This window comes from Neofelis nebulosa, chromosome 6, assembly GCF_028018385.1.
Source record: "Neofelis nebulosa isolate mNeoNeb1 chromosome 6, mNeoNeb1.pri, whole genome shotgun sequence".
NCBI lineage: Eukaryota > Metazoa > Chordata > Mammalia > Carnivora > Felidae > Neofelis > Neofelis nebulosa.
Genome location: NC_080787.1, coordinates 125,873,610 through 125,892,605, shown reverse-complemented (window position 1 = coordinate 125,892,605; position 18,996 = coordinate 125,873,610). Strand labels below are relative to the sequence as shown.

General features: G+C 36.1%; 1 protein-coding gene across 10 annotated transcripts in view; it reads left to right on the top strand.

Annotated features, from left to right (window-relative positions):
- The window catches only part of AHI1 (Abelson helper integration site 1), a 212,238-nt gene that overhangs the window by 91,014 nt on the left and 102,228 nt on the right, over positions 1-18,996 (top strand). For all 10 annotated transcript variants that reach the window (XR_009263326.1, XR_009263327.1, XM_058735365.1 and 7 more), the window contains one exon: positions 7,955-8,072. Coding sequence is in view for 8 of the 10 variants with exons in the window: in XM_058735365.1 (XP_058591348.1) it covers positions 7,955-8,072 (118 nt within the window). In the remaining 2 variants the exon portion in view is untranslated. The remainder of the gene's footprint in view (positions 1-7,954; positions 8,073-18,996) is intronic.

Genomic DNA, 18,996 nt, shown 5'->3' with positions numbered 1-18,996 from the left:
TTTGCTGATTGGAATAATTCAGCAGTGATGGAGAAGTGGGTACTGTACCACAGAGGTGGTCATTGCTGCCCTCAAGTCCTTGAAAAAGTGAGAGGGGATGTAATCCTGAATACTAGTGGAGGAGCTGGCCTTAAGAGAAGGGATTTTTCATCCCTTCTGATAGGCCAGTAGGTGGAAACTGGGTAGATGCTTGGATACAAATTTGATGATGGGAGGTTGTAAGAGTGCTCATCTGATTGCTCCAAGATAGGAAATGGTATTAGAAGTCTTGCATTGCTCTGAATTGTGATAGCCCTAAAATATCGGTGTATGAGTTTACAATTTATGGATTTCCTTGCTCTTTTCCTTGGCTTAGAGTTGGATTGAAGCACATCAGAAATGGTGTTGCCTGGAGTCTGTGTCCATTCAGCTCTGTGTTATTCCTCACAAATGGAACTAAATCTGTTTTTCTCCTGTTTCCGGACATAATTATATCATACCTGGCATGTGTTAGAATTGGGCCTATTCTTCCTTAAATTATAATTCATATTGGCTGTCTTTTCCAGAATGAAATTATGAATTCCCTCAGAGAGAAACAACTCTCTTTCTGCCTTCTCCCCTTCCTTCCTTCCTTCCTTCCTTCCTTCCTTCCTTCCTTCCTTCCTTCCTTCCTTCCCCTCTTCCTTGTTCTCCCTCCCTTCTTTCCTTCTTTTTCAGCTTCACATAGTACTGCCTCCACCTCTAATCTTACATTTCTGAATCTCCACACTCCTCTGTGAGCTTCTCAAAGCTATTTGTTTGTTTTTTAAATTAGTAATATCACCTGTCCTAGATGAATATAAATGCAGCCACGCTGAAGTTCATTGAATTATGTTTAGCAGAATAATGCTATGAAGGTAAGGTCATAATTAAATTATAATCTAATATATCTTAGAACATAGTATTCACTAAAAAATAAAAAGGTTTAAAAAATGGAGAATCCAGAGATGATAATTTTTATAAATCTCCTAAAAAAAAGTTTGGATATTTTCATCATGAAGAGATAAAAATTAAGTTGAGATTTTAATCGAATAGTTGTTTACGCTTATTTGGAGAGCTTCTTTCCCAAAGATTTGTTTTTAATGCTTAAAATTATTCCTTTATAGCATTCCAAAACTCGAGAAAAGCAAATTAAGTGTTGTTATTTTGACAGTATTTGGGAGACTGGCCTGACTGTAGGAGTGGTACAGGCCAAAATAGGCCACTAAAAGAAATTATGTAATTTTATTCCTGAAAGTTTTAGAAAACAAGAAAAACCCCTTGTTTTAGGAAAAGCCAGTTTTACTCCCATGTGTCTCCTTTACTCTCGCTCTGCCACCAACCTTCACAACACTTCTGGTACCAGATGGGCTGTGGTTTTTTTCCCACACCAAGCAGTTCTCTGCGATACAGGATGTCCTACACTATAACTCAGTTGTGACATTGTCCACCTGAGGATAGCAGCAGATCAGCAGATTCCACAGGTTTAAGGACTCAGTCCCACAAGACTTCACGTGCCACCACACCTCTGACATTTCAGGTGCCAGTGTGGGTCCACATTGTTACCTGTGTTTCTGACCAGTCAGCTGTAAATTGGAGGGTCCCAGGCCAATTTTCCTCAGGTTCAGTTAATTCCCTGGAGCAGCTAAGAACTCAGAAGAACAATTTACTCGTTACTGTTTGCCAGTTTATTATAAAAGGATGAAGGATACAGGTGAACATCCAGATGGAAGAGATGCAGAGGGCAAGGTGTGTGGGAAGGGCCTGGAGCTTCCATGATCTCTCAGGCGCAGCACTCCCAGCACGTCCACGTGATCACCAGCCTGGAAGCTATCTGAACCCCATACTCTTGGCGTTTTAATGGAGGTTTCTTCAGGTAGGCATGATCAGTTACAATTCCATTTCTAGCCCCTCTCCCCTCCCTGGAAAATGGAGGGGGTGGGGATGGGCTAAAAATTCCAAGCTTCTAATCATGGCTTGATCTTTCTGGAGACCAGCCCTCATCCCAGAGAACACCAAAAGTGACTTCATTAGAACAAAAGACATTTCTGTCTCCCAGGAAATTCCAGGGTATATAGGAGCTCAGTGTCTGGAACCAGAGTCAAAGACCAAGTATTAGAACAAAAGATCCTTCTAGTACTTTTATCACTTAGGAAATGACAGGAGCTCTGTGCCAGGAACTGCAGCCAGAAACCAATATTTTTTTTTCTGTTACTTCACATACCTATTTCTAGATTTAAATTGAGTATTAAACCATGAAATTTAATGTATTTTTTACTTTTAAGGCTTTCATTCTACCAATTTTTATCATTAAAAGGTTACATTTGAGAAGTCTTGAACACAGTTACCACCTTAGGTTTGGGTAGGTTTTTAAACATGCACTGCTTTCACATTTATATTACTTCATTTGACTTCTGTGCAATTCTTATTAGTTTTATAGGAGTTATTTATTAAAGAAAGATGAACAAAAACTGGTTCTTACCCTCAGGAAGATTACAGTCAGGTGGATAGTAATTAACCAAATAATTAAGAACACCAAAGTGTTACCAGTGCTATGATAATACAGTATGATAATAAGATATGAGACATGGTGGGCAGACAAGGGAGGGAGAGGTAAGTTCTCCTGGGAGAATCTGAAAGGCTTTTCACACATGATATAATACTCGAGCTAAAGCTTGAAAAAGGAGTTGGCATCCATCAGGAAAGTGGAGGCAAAAGGAAAGCCCCTTCCTGGAAATGGAACGGTATGAGCTAAGTGACAGGGACATGAAACAACTTGGCATGTCTGCAGAGTTATACACAGTTTGTCGTAGCCAGCGTAGGAGAAGGAGTGATAAGGTTGAGGAACTAGGTAATTATTAGAATAGAAAGCTTTGTATGCCAGGATGAGAATTATGGACATTATCTAGTGGAACAACTGATGATAGGTTTTAACCAGAAATGTTTGTAAAATTAGCATTTCAGAAAGATTATCTTGTTAGTAGTATAGAAGAAGAATTAGAGATACAGGAGATAGGGAGACAAAGCAGGAGACTATTGCAGTACTTTGCAAGCAGAGAAAAAGGCCTGAACCAGAGCCCTGACTGGAGACAAAGAGTGGGGTCAGATGTCCAAGCATCTAATTGACCTAGTGACCAACTCTGTGGAGTGCGAGATGGTCGTGTAGGATGATGTCCACCCTTGTGGCTGAGGCAACTAAGTGGATAGCAGTAGCTTTCCCTGAGAAAGTAAATAGTGGAGGGAGTTAGTTTAGCTTTGAACTTAACATGTTTGGAAGAGTTTTGGATTTCAGAAACGTCGGCATAGAAGGCAGATGAAGTGATGAAAACAAATGTTACCGCCTAGGGTGACCTTGTGGTGTGAGGGAAGAAGAGGGCCCAGTGCGTCTAACAGGCAACCCTGATAAGCAGTGTTGGCAGGATAGCCCACAGAAAACAGTTTTCCAGAAACAGAGGAGAGTGACTGGCAGTGTTAGAGATCTCAGAGGCTTAAGTGAATCTGCTAAATCAGCCCAGTTGAAGTCTTGGGTGACTTTAACTTCAGATTTAGTCTTCTGGTAGAGAAAAGCTTCATTGTGGTTGGTTGAGATTGAATGGTTGAGTTATATGGATAGCAGTTATGTGCTATTTTTCATGGAGTTTGGCTTTCAGTGAAGCTTAAGGAAATTATGGAATCATTGTGAGAATTTTTCATTTTTTGCTATTTGTTTCTAGACTGAAGTAGAAAGATCTATGCTTTTATTCCTGTAGGGAAACAGCCAGTGGAGAATTTGAACGTAGAATTTGGAAGAGCTTGAAGTATCCCCAAGGGAGAGGCACCAGGGTGGTTCAGTCAGTTAAGTGTCGGACTCTTGATTTCAACTCAGGTCATGATCTCGAGGTTCTTAAGATCGAGCCCTGTGTTGGGCTCCACGCTGTTAGGGTGGATTGCGATTCTCTCTCCCTCTCTCTGCTACCACGCACGCACTCTCTCACTCTCTACCAAAATAAATAAACTTTAAAAAAAGGTATCCCCAAGGGAACAGATGGAGGGATTAATGTTCAACAGAGGGGCACTAGACGAAAAGAGGTGAAGGTGGATGTAAGAGCTGTATTCTTTGAGAGGTTTGAAAATGAGGGTTTCAGAGACTTGAAGACCAAATTTTCTCTGTGAAGTAAGGAAATACACTTTCTGAGAAAGGAGGTAAAGTTTGGAGAAAACCAAAGACATTGAGATAAATTGACTTTGACTAAGACATGTTGGATAAATGGTTTGAACTAGCACTACATCTTAATTTTTAAGCTTTGCATGGAGGAATCATATCAGTTATCTTTGAACTACCAGTCCTTGGTGTGTGATCAGAAGTTCAAAAAATCTTGATTAAATACTGCAAAATAAAACTTCGTTATGACTGATTCAAATTTGAATTCTGGTTTTAGTTCATGTAGCAGTGATGAACTGATTTGGGGGGAGACTTCCTGGCACCTTACCCTACTGTAGGAATTTCTCTTCTGCACGAACAGTGTTTCTTCCTGATCCCTCACTTTACTGTGGTAGCTTATATGGAAAATACCTAGGGACCTAGAGCTCATGTTTGAATTTCTCTTTATGACGCCACAGGCTACTCATTTGTTAGGTTTTACTACCCTAGAAATCACAGGAACTTAAGCTGCTTTAGTTTATCATATGAGAATGTTAAGATACCTGACTGACTTCAGTTGCCTCGAGTCTCATTGTGGCTCAGGTTTTCTCTTTCACTTGTTCTTTAATACTGGGATTCTAATATTTATAACAGACATTCAGTTTGCAACAGAACATTTCCTGGGTATTGGGCTTTTTTTTTTGCAACCAGAACTGTCTTCAAATGAAAGTATTATCTGCATTGTTGTTCCAGTGTAATGGAAAAAAATAGCCTTTTGGAGGAAGGAGGGGAGACACATTTGCAAACATAAATGTATAGACCATATTATCTTTCAAGTTATAATTTAAAAGCAATTTGAAGTATCTCCACAACTTGAAATTTTAAAAACAATTCTACTTCATGTGTATGTACCATATAATCTAAAATCAGCTAAAATGATGAGGTCTATAAATACATGTGAAAATGAGTGTTATGTATCTCCCAAAGGTTTCATAGTTTAGCTAATCACTAAACAAGAAACTAATTGTTAGCTTGTTCAGTGTTGTGCGCTCAATTTGAGGTCAGGATAATGACTTTTTTAATATGAAAATTAACCTCCTCCTAGAGAATTAGTATTTGCATATTTTGCCCAAAGCTGCTTACTTTCAGAAAGAGTTAAGCAAAAGCATTTTTGTGATTAACTTGGCCCAAGTTCAGGTGATATGTTTTCCTTTTTACTATTAAGAATTTCATTTAAGTTTTTATGTTTTTTAGTTCTCCCCAATTTGGAGGTATTAAACTGACTTTGGCAGACTGTGGTTTTTGCATGAAGCAAGCAGAAAAGTGTGTTGTGAAAAGAGGGTAGATTTGTGTAGGGTAGACTATCTTAGCCAACCTTTCTGTTGTTGTAAAACTATTAAGCAACTCTTTTCCACAGCATATATTTCAAAAATAGATATTGCTTCACTCTAGTTAATGGTTATTATTATTTTTCTCCCCTTAAGTAAAGTAGTGAATATGTATAGGCTAGCTTTGAAAATACTTGGAGTGCGAATTTCAAGTCACTATAATAATTAACACCTATCCAAAGCCTTGAAATCTGCTGTATGTTGCTACTTACCACCTCATAGGTATTAGATAGTCCCTAAAGAAATGTGTTGAGAAGGAACAGAATTTTTAAAATGCCTAGGAAGAATATGTGAAGTCTCTGTTTGAGCAGAGACATTGAAGTATCCTATTCTAGCTTCCCCAGTGTTCTTTTTGGTTTTAGCACAGGTAAATATTTGAAGAAGAAGACTAAAGAAGCCTGTAGTATGCGTGTGTGTGTGTGTGTGTGTGTGTCTGTCTGCGTGCGTGCGTGTGTGTGTGTCCCCAGCATACACTTGTTCCTTTGGACCAGATTTCAAAATGCATTGTTTGACATGTAGGAAAAAACTTTATAAGAACACAGAAGTAAAACTGAAAATGATTCTAAAAAGAGAAGTGGATTAAATAGTTAAGTGATAAATATATATCATTGTGTATAATATTTCCATTTAAAAGCATAGCACTATGAAAAATTTACCGTATCATTATAATAACATATTCCTAATTACTCTTACTTCTAGTGATGTTAATAATAATAACTAATATTTCTATAGCACTTTATATTTGTATAGCACTTTATGGCTTCCCTTTGCCAACATACTCTATTTCATATATTTTTTATTTAATATGTTATCCAGTGCTTTATGTTTTGCATACATAAATAGCACTTTATAATACCAATTCATCTTTATTGTTCCTCCAGCACATTCCCAATGAAGCATGCATACTATTTTTATCATCTTCACTTAAAGATGGAAATAAAACTCAAAAATGTGAGATGATTTCATTGACACTTTTGGTATTGTATTGATGTAAATAGTCACCATTAATGTTGCTCAACGTTCCATCATGGCTCCTGATAGAATTTTTAAAGCTGGATAATTTTTAGCACTGATGTGGTATTTGACCCTATTTTGAAAAATATTTTTGTTTTTTATAAAATGACATCATAACAGTTTACAAACTTTAGAGCTATACTATTATATGGTGTAATATATAATTTTTTTTACCAAATACGTAAAAGCCTTTGCTTTAGGAGAAAAGTTTGATACATCATTTACTATCACTATTTGAAAGAAGAGAAGCATTTACAAACATTATATGAATGATGAGTCAGATAAAGGACATGCAGGAACCACAGTCTACTGCTATGTAGAACATCAAAAGGGAATTTTTTAATATTAGTACAGTAGTTGTCCTCTGATTATTTTTTAAAAAGAGCAAGGGAAGGCAACTATTTTCATATATTAGTATTTATATGCCATAAACTATCATTTAACAGTTTGGCAATTCACAGATTATATTTTACAATAAATTAGAAATTCAGACTTCAGAATTTTTCAGAATTAGATCACATTTTATCATGATTTCTGAAAATGAAGTTATTTCAAAAATAATAAAGGTATAATGATTTATTAATAACCAACAAGAGACTAGATCATTGCTGAAATTAATTATAAGTTGCAAGATAAATTTACTAATATACATTTAATGTGTATGGTTCTAGAAGACCATTGTATTCAGACAGTGGAAACTATTCCACTTGGCAGGTTAGGTTACAGCTGTGTTACCTGTGTCACCGTGATGTATGAAAATGTGAATATTAGAGGTGTTTTCTGTACAGTCTCTGAAAAGGAAGTACCTGCTATTTCACAGAATGTTAAAGAAGTGTGGCTGTGAAACATTCTCACTTTCTTAATTGAAAATTAAGGGGGCAGGTCATTTTTAATTTTTGCATGTCTTTGCATAACTTTTAAGACCACTCTGTTATTGGGGCGCCTGGGTGGCTCAGTCAGTTGAGCATCCGACTTCGGCTCAGGTCATGATCTCACAGTCTGTGAGTTCGAGCCCCACGTTGGGCTCTGTGCTGACAGCTTGGAGCCTGGAGCCTGCTTCAGATTCTGTGTCTCCCTCTCTCTCTGCCCCTGACCCACTTGCGTTCTGTCTCTGTCTGTCTCAAAAATAAGTAAACATTAAAAAAATTTTTTTAAATAAAAAGACCACTCTGTTATTAATAATGTCAATTCCATGATAAGCACATTTGTTTTAGTAAGGCAGATTTACTTTATAGTTCTGCTTTCATTACCACTGTATTCCTTTCTTGATAAAAATTACTCTGTAAACTTTAAAAACTAAGCATATAAATCGTTACCACTTGTTTTGACCAACATGTGTCCTGGTTTGCATTGTAAGCAAACATTTCTCATCCAGTTTTTGCATCAGTAACCCAGGAAATTACACTTTGGTTCTGATTTGCCTTTCCTATTACAGGTCAACAAAAATCTCTCGTTTACTTCAATGCCAGCCTCCTCACAGCCGTCTAAGGTAAAGCAGTCAGACATGCTGGCCGCTCATCAGATTCTTCATCAGTTTGGTTTCACTCAGACCGGTGAGCCCCTTTTCTTATTTTGAGTACTCTTTTAAATGTTCAGATACTGTTTTTTTAGAAGATGCCATTTATTTCACTTGAGAACTGTAGCTCATAGCATTGTAATGGTCAGTTCTCATATTTGAGTTATGTTCTGGCATTTTTTTTTCTTTAAAATCACTGAAGTTATTTCAAAAGCAAATTTGAACCTGGTAAATTTAATAGTAGATAGCTCTCAAAGCTCTATTTTGTTGAACAGAAAATAATTTTAAAGTAGCAAAACATGCATTTTAAACGTGTGATATTAAATCTGATTCAGTTTCCCTTGGATAAAAGAACCATAGTTGATGGATAATCCCATTTTATAATTTCAAGGAAAGCCAAGGTAGAATACATTTGGGAAGAAACAGGATATAGAAATCTACATAAGTCACTGAGTTGAAACGAACTGTACAGTTGCAAATTTTTAGGCGAATGTTTTAAATTTATTTGAATAATATTTTCAAAGGATGTCAAAGAAAAAGCATCAAGGTGAGAAATGTGTATTTTGGGTAATTAAAGAGGACTATTTCTGTTTGTTGAGCTGTATGTTTTGACAGTGTATTTTCTATTGAATTCTTTTAGAAAGATGAGACAGCTGGGAATAACAAAATGATTATCTTTGACAAAGAGATTATAATAAGAAACTTGAGCTTGAAAAGATTCACATTATTTACAAATCCAGGGCAATACTACTTTTCTACTTTAAAAGTATTTGGAGTTTACATATACAAGCTGTTTTAATATAGTTGCATTTTAATATTGCTGTATAAGTTACGCATTACAGTGTGAACATACTTAAATTAACAGTTCTTCTATTCAGTCCTGGCTGTGCCTTTTATTACTCTTATTATATGAGAACTTTAAATCTTCATTTGAAAAGTGGAAGTGATGTTTACATTAGATATTGTTGAACTTCAAATCACATAGCACATATGAAAACACTTTGTAAGCATAGGTACCATATGAATATAACATACTTATTAACATGATGAATGTATATACACTAGCTGTGAAAATACTTTCAATTCTCATTGCAAATCACTATAATAATTAAGTTATCTCAAACCTTAGAAATTTTGAATTTCCAGTGTTTTAGATGTGTGCCAGAAGTTGGAACAATGGCATTAGTAATTTTTAGGCACAGTAAAGGGCACACTATGTGCCACCCCTTTAGACTCTTAATCCCTACACCCTAAGTAGATACTTAGTTTGCCCTCAAATCAGGTCATTTTAATGACTAGGAAAGAAAGAACGTATCTCTACCACTTGATTCCTGTCATCCGGATGCTTCAGGATCAAATCTGGTTAAGTTAATATATTGATTAAAACTCATTCAAGTAGTGTCAGCCAACAAAGTGAAGATGATAGATGAAGAATTCTTCCCTTTTCTATAAAGGGAAAAATAGGGATAGATAGGAAGCCTTTTGAAATGGGAAGAGGGATTGCCACTGAGACAAATAAAGGAAAAAGGAAAGCCAGATATGATAAAGGCCAGTCTTTCAGACTTCACCATTATACATAGGATTTGGTCCATTTACCTTCAGCTTTCCATGGCCTTGAGTGTAGCATTTGTATCATGCATCTCTCTGTGTATACACTATCTTAGAAGCATTACCATTAAACCATATGATAGATGGTAACACTGCTTCACTTGATTGTTTCAGTTATTAATATGCCTGACCTCATTTTAAGGCATAGCCTTCCTATAAAATTTGTTGAGGTATCAATGTATGGAAAAATTATAAAAGCAGAATATGGAATCCATTGCAAAATGGCCAAATTAATCCATTTCATTCATTCAGAAGTGTATCTTTGTGGGAAAAAAACTATGCAGTAGGAAACAGGTGAACTAGTTTCTACATCTGGCTCCATTTCTAAATGACTGTAGAATCCCAAGAAATTTTTTCAGGCCTCAGTTTTCTCATCCCTACAGATAAATGAGGGCTCTGAATTTAAAGAGTTTCTGTCTTAAAAATTCTATGATGCTGTAAAAAAAATAATAAAAAAATAAATAAATAAATAAAAATTCTATGATGCTGTTCTGTATTCAAATGAGCCTTAAAAAAGGATAGTTAAGTGTTCCCCACTGTACAAAAAAACCATTAGAATCTAAAATATAAGACTATAAAAACAAATGTAGATAGAATGTTTAAAAATAAAAATCTTACTTGAAAATCTCTGTAAATATTCAAGTCATATCTGTAGACATTTGGCTTTGTACAGTATAAAGAAAAGCTCCTTAACACAGAGCTAATCAGGATGGACCCTCTAGCCCTCATGCTAGGAGGCTGAAGAGCACAGGTTGGTTTGATTCACGTTCTATAGGAGTTTCTATGCTGGAAGGCTAGACTCCAAAGCAGGTTTATGGTCTGTAGTCATTTCTGTTAACTCTTATTCAGGGTAAGTTCTATGTAATGGAGACTGCTAGAAAAGTAACTTTTTCTTCTTTGATTTGCATTCCTCGGAGTTACTAGAACAGTGCCTTTTTTCATTCTACAATCATTGTAAGTGGCTCCATTGTTGAAGATCCTTTCTTAAATGGACTAAATATTATAGTCTCCACTCTCAAGCAGCTTTCAGTCTGATTGGAGACAGTAGTGAGTGTGGACCAAATTATGTCAGCATTGGATAGATTATAAAATCATAGTGTAAGCAAAGCAGGACTGGAATAGAGACGGACCGAGCAGCTGAGTTTTCTCAGATTTTTCTATGTCCAAATAGAATTTATGCCACAAACCCCGCCTTCCACCTCCACTTTCCCTCCTGCACACACACCGAGGCTTCCCAATCCCAGCGCTCCAGCCACATTCACCTAGTTGTTAGGTGAAACTAAGGAGTAAATTTTTAGTCATCTTTTTTCCCACCACTTCCTACACCTCCACTCTTGTTTCTTAGCTTATTCTCCCTAGAGCAATGTGATTCTTTGAAAAATGAATTGGAAAAAAAAAATGAATTGGAGCATGTTACTTTCCTGCTTAAAGCTCTTAAATGGCTTCCTATCACAATTAGAATGATTCCCAGAGTTCCCACCCTGTCTTATGAAACCTTTCAGAATCATGCCCCTGTCTTCATGTTGGCCTCCTTAACAGCCGGGGGTTAAGGGACCATGCCAAGAGAGCCAAGAAGCGGGTAACCAGACCTTTGCTTTAAAGACAGCTTGGCTTGGCTAGGGGGGTTGACTCTTAGTTAGCTGGAAGAAATGCTCAGGTGAATGTACTTAAGAAGAACTGAGTCTGCGAAGGTAGGTGGGGGTCAATTTGTATCCTACTGAAGAGTTCATATTTTATTTTCTAGGTAAAATAGAGCTGTCCAAAGTGTGTTTTTAAAAAATACGTCTGGTAACTGAGTGAAGAATGGGTTAGACAGGAAAAAAGCTGGATACAACTCTTATGAGATCCTTATTTCAAGAAGTATTCATTAGGCTATTACTCTAGGTTCTTAGTTACAAAGGAATAAATCAGCTAATTCTATTAATCCTGTTAAAATTAAAACTATAAATCCCCCAAAAAAATCTCTTCCCGAGTAACTTTTATAAGAATGAAAATTTTATAATTTTGTCAATTACACTTTAATAAAGCTGGAGGGAACAAAACAAAAATGTAATCTTAACATTTTAGGTTAAACTGAAGGTTATAGCTCATCATGCCTCACCATGTAGAGGACATGTTATACTGCATCTCAAAACTGTCTCCATACTTCTTTAGTATATAATGAAGAAAATCTCTAAAACAATAAGAGTAACTTGTGTTTATAAAAAAAAATTATGAAGTGCTTTTATATACATTCTCATGTGATCTTCGATAAAACTTTCTTGGAAGTAGGGTAAACATTAAAATCATAGGGCATGAAATCCTTCTAGAGCATCTAGGACGTTAAAACTTTGGCTGCTCAGCCCTTTACAGTGAAAGGGAGAGGCAGAGAGTCTGGCTTGACAGAGTCCGTGTAGCTGGTAGTGTCTTAAAACAGTATCTCCTCGCTCCTAGCTCCGTCCCTCTCATACTACCGTACCAAACTGCCTACTCCTAGAGGAAGGCACGAGTGTAGGAGGTGGAGTGGACTGCCTTCTCGATTCTGTCCGTGAGGCTGGCCCTGGAGCCACTCTTTCATTCCTGGTCCGTTGACCTCCCACTCTGCCACATGGTCCCTCTGGCTGCAGGTGTTCTCTTTTGTTACCAGCTTTGGAGGTCTGTAATCTGTAGAATAATAATCTGAACAGTACTAACTCTGTGCTAAAGCTGAGGTGAAATGAAGGTATTTCCTAAGGATTGACGAACTTTTACTTTGCTTTCTTTGACCTTTAAATATAATTCTGTGTTTGCTAGTTGTTAATTTTTTTTTTTAAGGTTTAGTTTCAGTGATACTGTGGTATTTAAGTGTGCAGTCAAATCAACAGGTTCTCTGCAGAGAAATTTTGTTCTGTGATAGTTTGTCTCAATCCCAGATCCCATTCAGCCATCTCAAGAGTACTTATTATGGAAGTAAATTTTAAAATGTGGATTATTTAGTAAAAAATAGAATTAATTACTGTTATGGGCAGCAGAAATTAGCAGGAAGTGGCTCATTCTACTGGCAGTGGGATAGGTGGTATCATCTTTTCATGTTTATATTTGAAGGGCAGCATGCTTCATTTTTATGTATTTAGTGTATCTTTTTTTAAGTGTATTTGAGATAGGGAGAGAATACAAGCTTATGTGGGGGAGGGACAGAGAGAGTGGGAGAGAAAGAATCTCAAGAAGCAGGCTCCACACTGTCAGCACAGAGCCTGATGTGGGGCTCAGACTCACGAACCATGAGATCATGACCCAAGGCAAAATCAAGAGTCAGATGCTCAACCTACTGAGCCACCCAGGCACCCCTTATTAGTTCACAGCATTGCTTTAAGTTAAATTTATTTCATATTCAGTAGGTAAGTTGAGTCATACAAAATAGGACATTTTTTAATGTGTTTATTAATATATCTCTTTTCATTGTAGACTTGGAGTTTGATAGGGAAGACCGTGTGACATGGCTTTTAAAAACAATCAGTAATAGCTCTGTCTTGTCCATAATTTGGTTGCGCTTTCCAATAGCCCATATAAACATATATTAAACTTTACAAACAACCATTTAATCTAAGTTTTTATCATATCCTAAACAGGCAAAGTATCTGATTTAGACATAATCATAAACTGATTCAGATGGCTTCAGTATTGGTTAAGAGATACCAAGTTAACTTTTGTGCATCTACATGTTTAATATTTGAAGAACTGGATTTTTTCCATTGATTTCGCATGCCTTTGACAAGTAGACACTTATTCCCTTGACCAGCTCTTAAAATTAGGAGCCACTTTCCAGTTAAAATTAATTTTTATTCTTTTCAAGATTTCAGTATTTCCTAAGGTTTTAATTATTTGCAGAAAAATGCAAAACTTATAATACCACTGAAATTTAAAATGAATCCTGGACCCTAGTTTCACCAGAGATTCTGTAATATCATTATATAACCCATCATAGAAGGTAGATTACATCCAAGTTGGAAACGTGACACTTGTATTTCAGAGGAAGGGAAAGAAAACATGTTGGCAAAAATCGAGAGTTACAATGACTCTGCGTAAACACAGCTGATGGTAGAAGGGGGTTTCCATTTTAAGGAAGGTAAAATGAGCTTCAAAGAACTCTCTCATGTTATCAGAATTGGCAGTTTTCTCATAGTATTACTTAATGAACTTTAAAGTGTTAATTGAAAGCATGTTTTATTGAATTCTGATAACAGACTTCCAGAATTCCAAGATTGCGATTTGGGTGGTGGGACAGGTGACAGGAATGAATTTGCCATCACAGATAAAGATGTCTGCAGAATTAACTGATTTTCTATAGACACATGTCCTTAAATGTGCTTTATGGTACTAAAAAGAATCAAAAATATTTTTATTATGCAGTGTTTTTTAAAATTTTTTTACGTTTATTTATTTTTGAAAGAGAGAGAGCAAGCACGAGTGGGGTAGGGGTAGAGAGAGGAGAGAGAATTCCAAGCAGGCTCCATGCTGTCAGTGAAGAGCCTGATGTGGGGCTCAAGCTAACGAACTGTGAGATCATGACCTGAGCCGAAATTAAAGAGTTAGCTGCTTAACCGACTGGGCTCTCCAGGCACCCCTACTATGCAGTTTTTAAAAGCAAGAATTTGTTTTCCAAAACAACCAGTTTTCTAAATTCAGTACATGTGCCTTATGGTGCAAAAAGTACTGCACTAGACCTGGGGTCAGAAGGCCAGGGGAGCTGGGCCCAAGCCCTAATTGTGCCACTGCCCAGCTGTTTTCTTGGGTAACTGCCTTTATCTCTCCAGGTGTATTGTGTCTGTTTTCTACTTCATTGTGAGGATCAGAAAAATATTTTTAATACTTTGAAATCCATAAGAAATTGTAAGAATAAACAATATGAGATTTTATAGGAGATTCTTCTGATTTTTTTGTTTGTTTGTTTGTTTGGAATCATACAATCTGTATTGTGGCCAAAGGAATGGAGGAATTCTTATTTCAAGACACGTTTTAATAAAATGTGATAAGTGATGATTATAGAAAAAAAGAACACGTCAGAGAGGCAAATAATGGTTGTAGAATTTTTAATTTTTTTTTTTTCAACGTTTTTTATTTATTTTTGGGACAGAGAGAGACAGAGCATGAACGGGGGAGGGGCAGAGAGAGGGAGACACAGAATCGGAAACAGGCTCCAGGCTCCAAGCCATCAGCCCAGAGCCTGACGCGGGGCTCGAACTCACGGACCGCGAGATCGTGACCTGGCTGAAGTCGGACGCTTAACCGACTGCGCCACCCAGGCGCCCCTGGTTGTAGAATTTTTAGAAGCATGCCAAAAAAGACATTAAGATGAAGTAATTTTAAGAAGAAAGTTTTCAAACAAGCGTCTCAAACTTAAATAATCCACTGGAATCCACTTAACTTTGAAACTTTGGTTTTCCCCATAAGTACGAGTCAACACAAAACCCTGGAGGTGTGGGACTATATTCATATTTGGATTTTTCTAGACACTGAGCAAATGACCTTGATTTCATGAATACTTTTTCGTTAACAAATCACTATTTTATATTTCCCTACCACAAAGAATGAGATTTTATTTGTTAGATTTTTTTTGTTGTTGCTTGTAATTGGAATATCTAACATTGATGTTTGATTGTTACATTAAAGAATTAAGGTGCCATTTTAGTAACCAATATCATTATTTTTACTAAGTAATTCTCCAGTGATCCAAGTCAAGCCCTTTGTTTTAAATTTTTTTTTTTAACATTTATTTATTTTTGAGACAGAGACAGAAACAGACAGAGCATGAACGGGGGAGGGTCAGAGAGAGAGAGGGAGACACAGAATCTGAAACAGGCTCCAGGCTCTGAGCTGTCAGCACAGAGTCCGAAGCGGGGCTCGAACTCATGGACCACGAGATCATGACCTGAGCTGAAGTCGGCCGCTTAACTGACTGAGCCACCCAGGCGCCCCAAGCCCTTTGTTAAAAGAATAAAACTTATCCTTACTTGTAATAGAAGCCCTTATACTTCCTCAGTAATAAATATCATTTGAATTAGTAAAGTGTTTCTAATTGTGTTGATAACAAAGTATAATCTGTATATTTATCATTTCCTAATTTAAAAATCATTTTATCAACTCTAGTAAATACTAATATATTTAATGAATGGTTCTTCATTCACATGGATATGCATTTCATATTAATGTCCCCATTGAGTTACTAAATTTTTCCTAATACCCTCTGAAGAGAGAATATGAATGCAAACATTTCTCCTCATTTAAATCTGTTGATTTGAATGAGCTTAAATTTGTCCATTAGATGCTAGCCAATTATTTTCTAAGAAGCTACTTTATATGGTATTTATATTGTGTATATGGTTCCAACCTTATAATTTTCAACCTTTCCCCCCATGTGTTAAAAATAAAAAACTTTAAGCTTTCCTTTTATTTTTTTAACTCACATTTGTGTGTGTACGCGCGCATGCGCATGTGTTTTGTTTAAGAGCCTATTAAATTTAGTTGTTGAAGTATATTGTAGTACTTACCCAGTGGATTCACTTTAAAGGTGAAATAATTATATTAACATTCACTGAAAAATAAAAAGAAAGCAATTGAAAGCCACTAACTATAAGAAATTAAAATGAGATTCTACTGATTTAATAAATATGAGAACTACCTAATTTAATCCTAATGCAGCCAAAATACATGCCAGACCTTTGAATTTGCATTTTATAGATATTCTGATGTTTATCTTGTACAAAATTTTCTAATTGATGTATTAGGAACCTTTTTGTTTTTTTTTATATTTTGAAGATTTATAGAAGATACTTGTGTATAGCATCCTTTTTTAAAAGATCACATGTAAATTTGAGAGCTTAGGCAAAGTTAAACAGCTACTGTAGTATGGATGGCTCTGAAATATGAAATTCAGAAGATACTTAGCCTCAAGCTTGTGTAGCAAGATATATATAAACTAACCACTTTGGTCATATATGTGACACACATGTAATCATTGCCATGCATGAGCTTTCATTTCCTGAAAAAAGCTTCTGTATTTTATTCTCCTGCCTCATTTTGGATGACAGCATTACCATTTTTCCAGTAGAAACTGTGGACCCATCTTTGAGTCCTGTCCTTTGGCTAGTTAGTCTCAGAGCCCTCTCTTGATTCTGAATCTTTCTTAATTCACCAACTGTCCTTCTGATCTTTATGGTCTCTTTCTTGTCCTGTTTGTCCCTTTTTTTCTGGTGTCAGAGTTTTGTGGATGTCATTACGTCTTCCTAATTCTAAATAAAGTTCTTTTCTCTGAATTGATGTTTTTCTCCTGTGTTCAGTTTTTTCATCTGTTTATGTATCCTATGTTTTTGTTTCATGCCAGTGGTTTTTCCTTTGTTTCTGATGATCATTGGTATTTGTCTTTTTTTTTTATATGAAGGACTGGGTACAAATATGGTGTCCCTCTTCTGTGGTGTAAATAGCTCTATAATCTTGCTATTTTGTTCACTTTAGCAGAAAGTATTGAGGACTTTGTATATGTGGCTAAGACATATTAACTGGCAGCTTATATTCAGGGTAAGCAAGCAAGATAAATGAGTCCACTTGTCAGGCTGTCACACTCATTGCCAGAATGAGAAGTAGGGCAACAGTATTCACTGTAGAAGTCTTCACTCTTCCCAAGTGGTATGTTCAATAATATTTTTAGGGACAATTCCACTGATTTATTTTTACTTTTTAATCTTTTTTTGTCTATGGTTAATGCTCGGCAGCATCCATTTTATGTGGGATCGATCTGCGGCCTGTTTGGCCTAAATATTTTATATATGAAGCTTCAATTATTTCTCCTGAGTTTTGTTTTGCCCCCTACGAAATATGCTTTTTCTGTGTCCACAGGTCCTCAGTTTCACTGTCAGATAATTCTGTATCTACTGCAGCCCACCGTAATGTTTTCAGACAGATATTTCTAATCACTTTTCATCTTCTGTAAATTTATTGAACTTTCTAACCTATTTTTTTTCAAGCTCACCAGTGACTTTCATGTTGCTCATACAAGTCGTCAATCCTGTTTATGTTACTTGACCTATAAGCAGCACTTGACACATTCGATCTCTTCTCAATATACTGGTTTCTGGGACGCCACATTCTCCTTTTAACTTTTATCTCATTAGCCACTACCCTTCATTCTCTTTTTGCTAATTCTTCCTCTTTTCTTCCATGTCTTATCACATGGTTCCACTGCAATCTGATCCTCTTTTGTTTCCAGTATTTATGTCCATTTCCTTGGTGATCTCTTGACTAAATAAAACTTCTATGCCAGTGTCTTATCTTCAGCCCAGACTGCTTTTCCAAACTGTAGATCTGCACAGTCCAGTACAGTAGCCTGTAGCCTCATGTGGCCATTGAATACTTAAAATGTAGCTAGAGTGATTTGGGAACTGTTTTTTATTCTATTTTATTTCAATTTCAATTTAGATAGGCACATACAGGGGTGCCTAGGTGGCTCAGTCAGTTGGGCATCCACCTCTTGATTTCGGCTCAGGTCATGATCTCACAGTTTGTGAGTTCAAGCTGAACATTGGGCTTTGTGCTAACAGTGCATGAAGCCTGTTTGGTATTTTGTCTCCCTCTCTCTGTGCCCCTCCCCAGTTTGCTCTCTATATCTCTCTCAAAATAAATAAAAATAAACTTGAAATAAATAAATTAAATAAAATAAAATAAATAGACACATATGGCCAATGGCTGTTATGTCGGACAGTTCAGACTTACGAAATCTACTTCTATGTATATCTTCATTATCTGACACCAGACAAATCAGTGTTACGATATAAAAAATAGATTACCACTTTTTAAAATATACATAATTCTTTTAATATTAAGACCTCCTTGAATATAATGTTGAAAATTTTATGGTGTTTTATCATCAGGATTGTAGAAATGTTATTAATAAGCAGCACTGATATTAATTTGAATAGGGGGTCGACAGGTTTCTTACTCTTCATATTTAAATCAATACATGACATTCTGCTTGCACTTAGCCGAGAAGTCAGACACCCGAATTTAGATCCAGATTTTGTTAGTTATGCTATGACCTGCAGTAAGTTATTTCATCCTAGTGACTTGTCATTTGAAAATAGAGGATGGGAAAGTGTTTACTGCAAGTGAAAGTTTTTAAATACCAACCCATGCTTGACTTAAAATGCACTAGGAGTTATAGATAGTATCTTTATGACTATATTCAGAGCTATTTTAATCAATGAACTTTTTATTTTAAATTTACCTAACTTCCCACTAAATTTTAGAAAGAGAAATCACTATGTTCTTAGAATTAGACTTAGTGAATGTTGTGTGTTAAAATCCATATTCCTCTAGTACACTATATATTTTTTCAAAATACA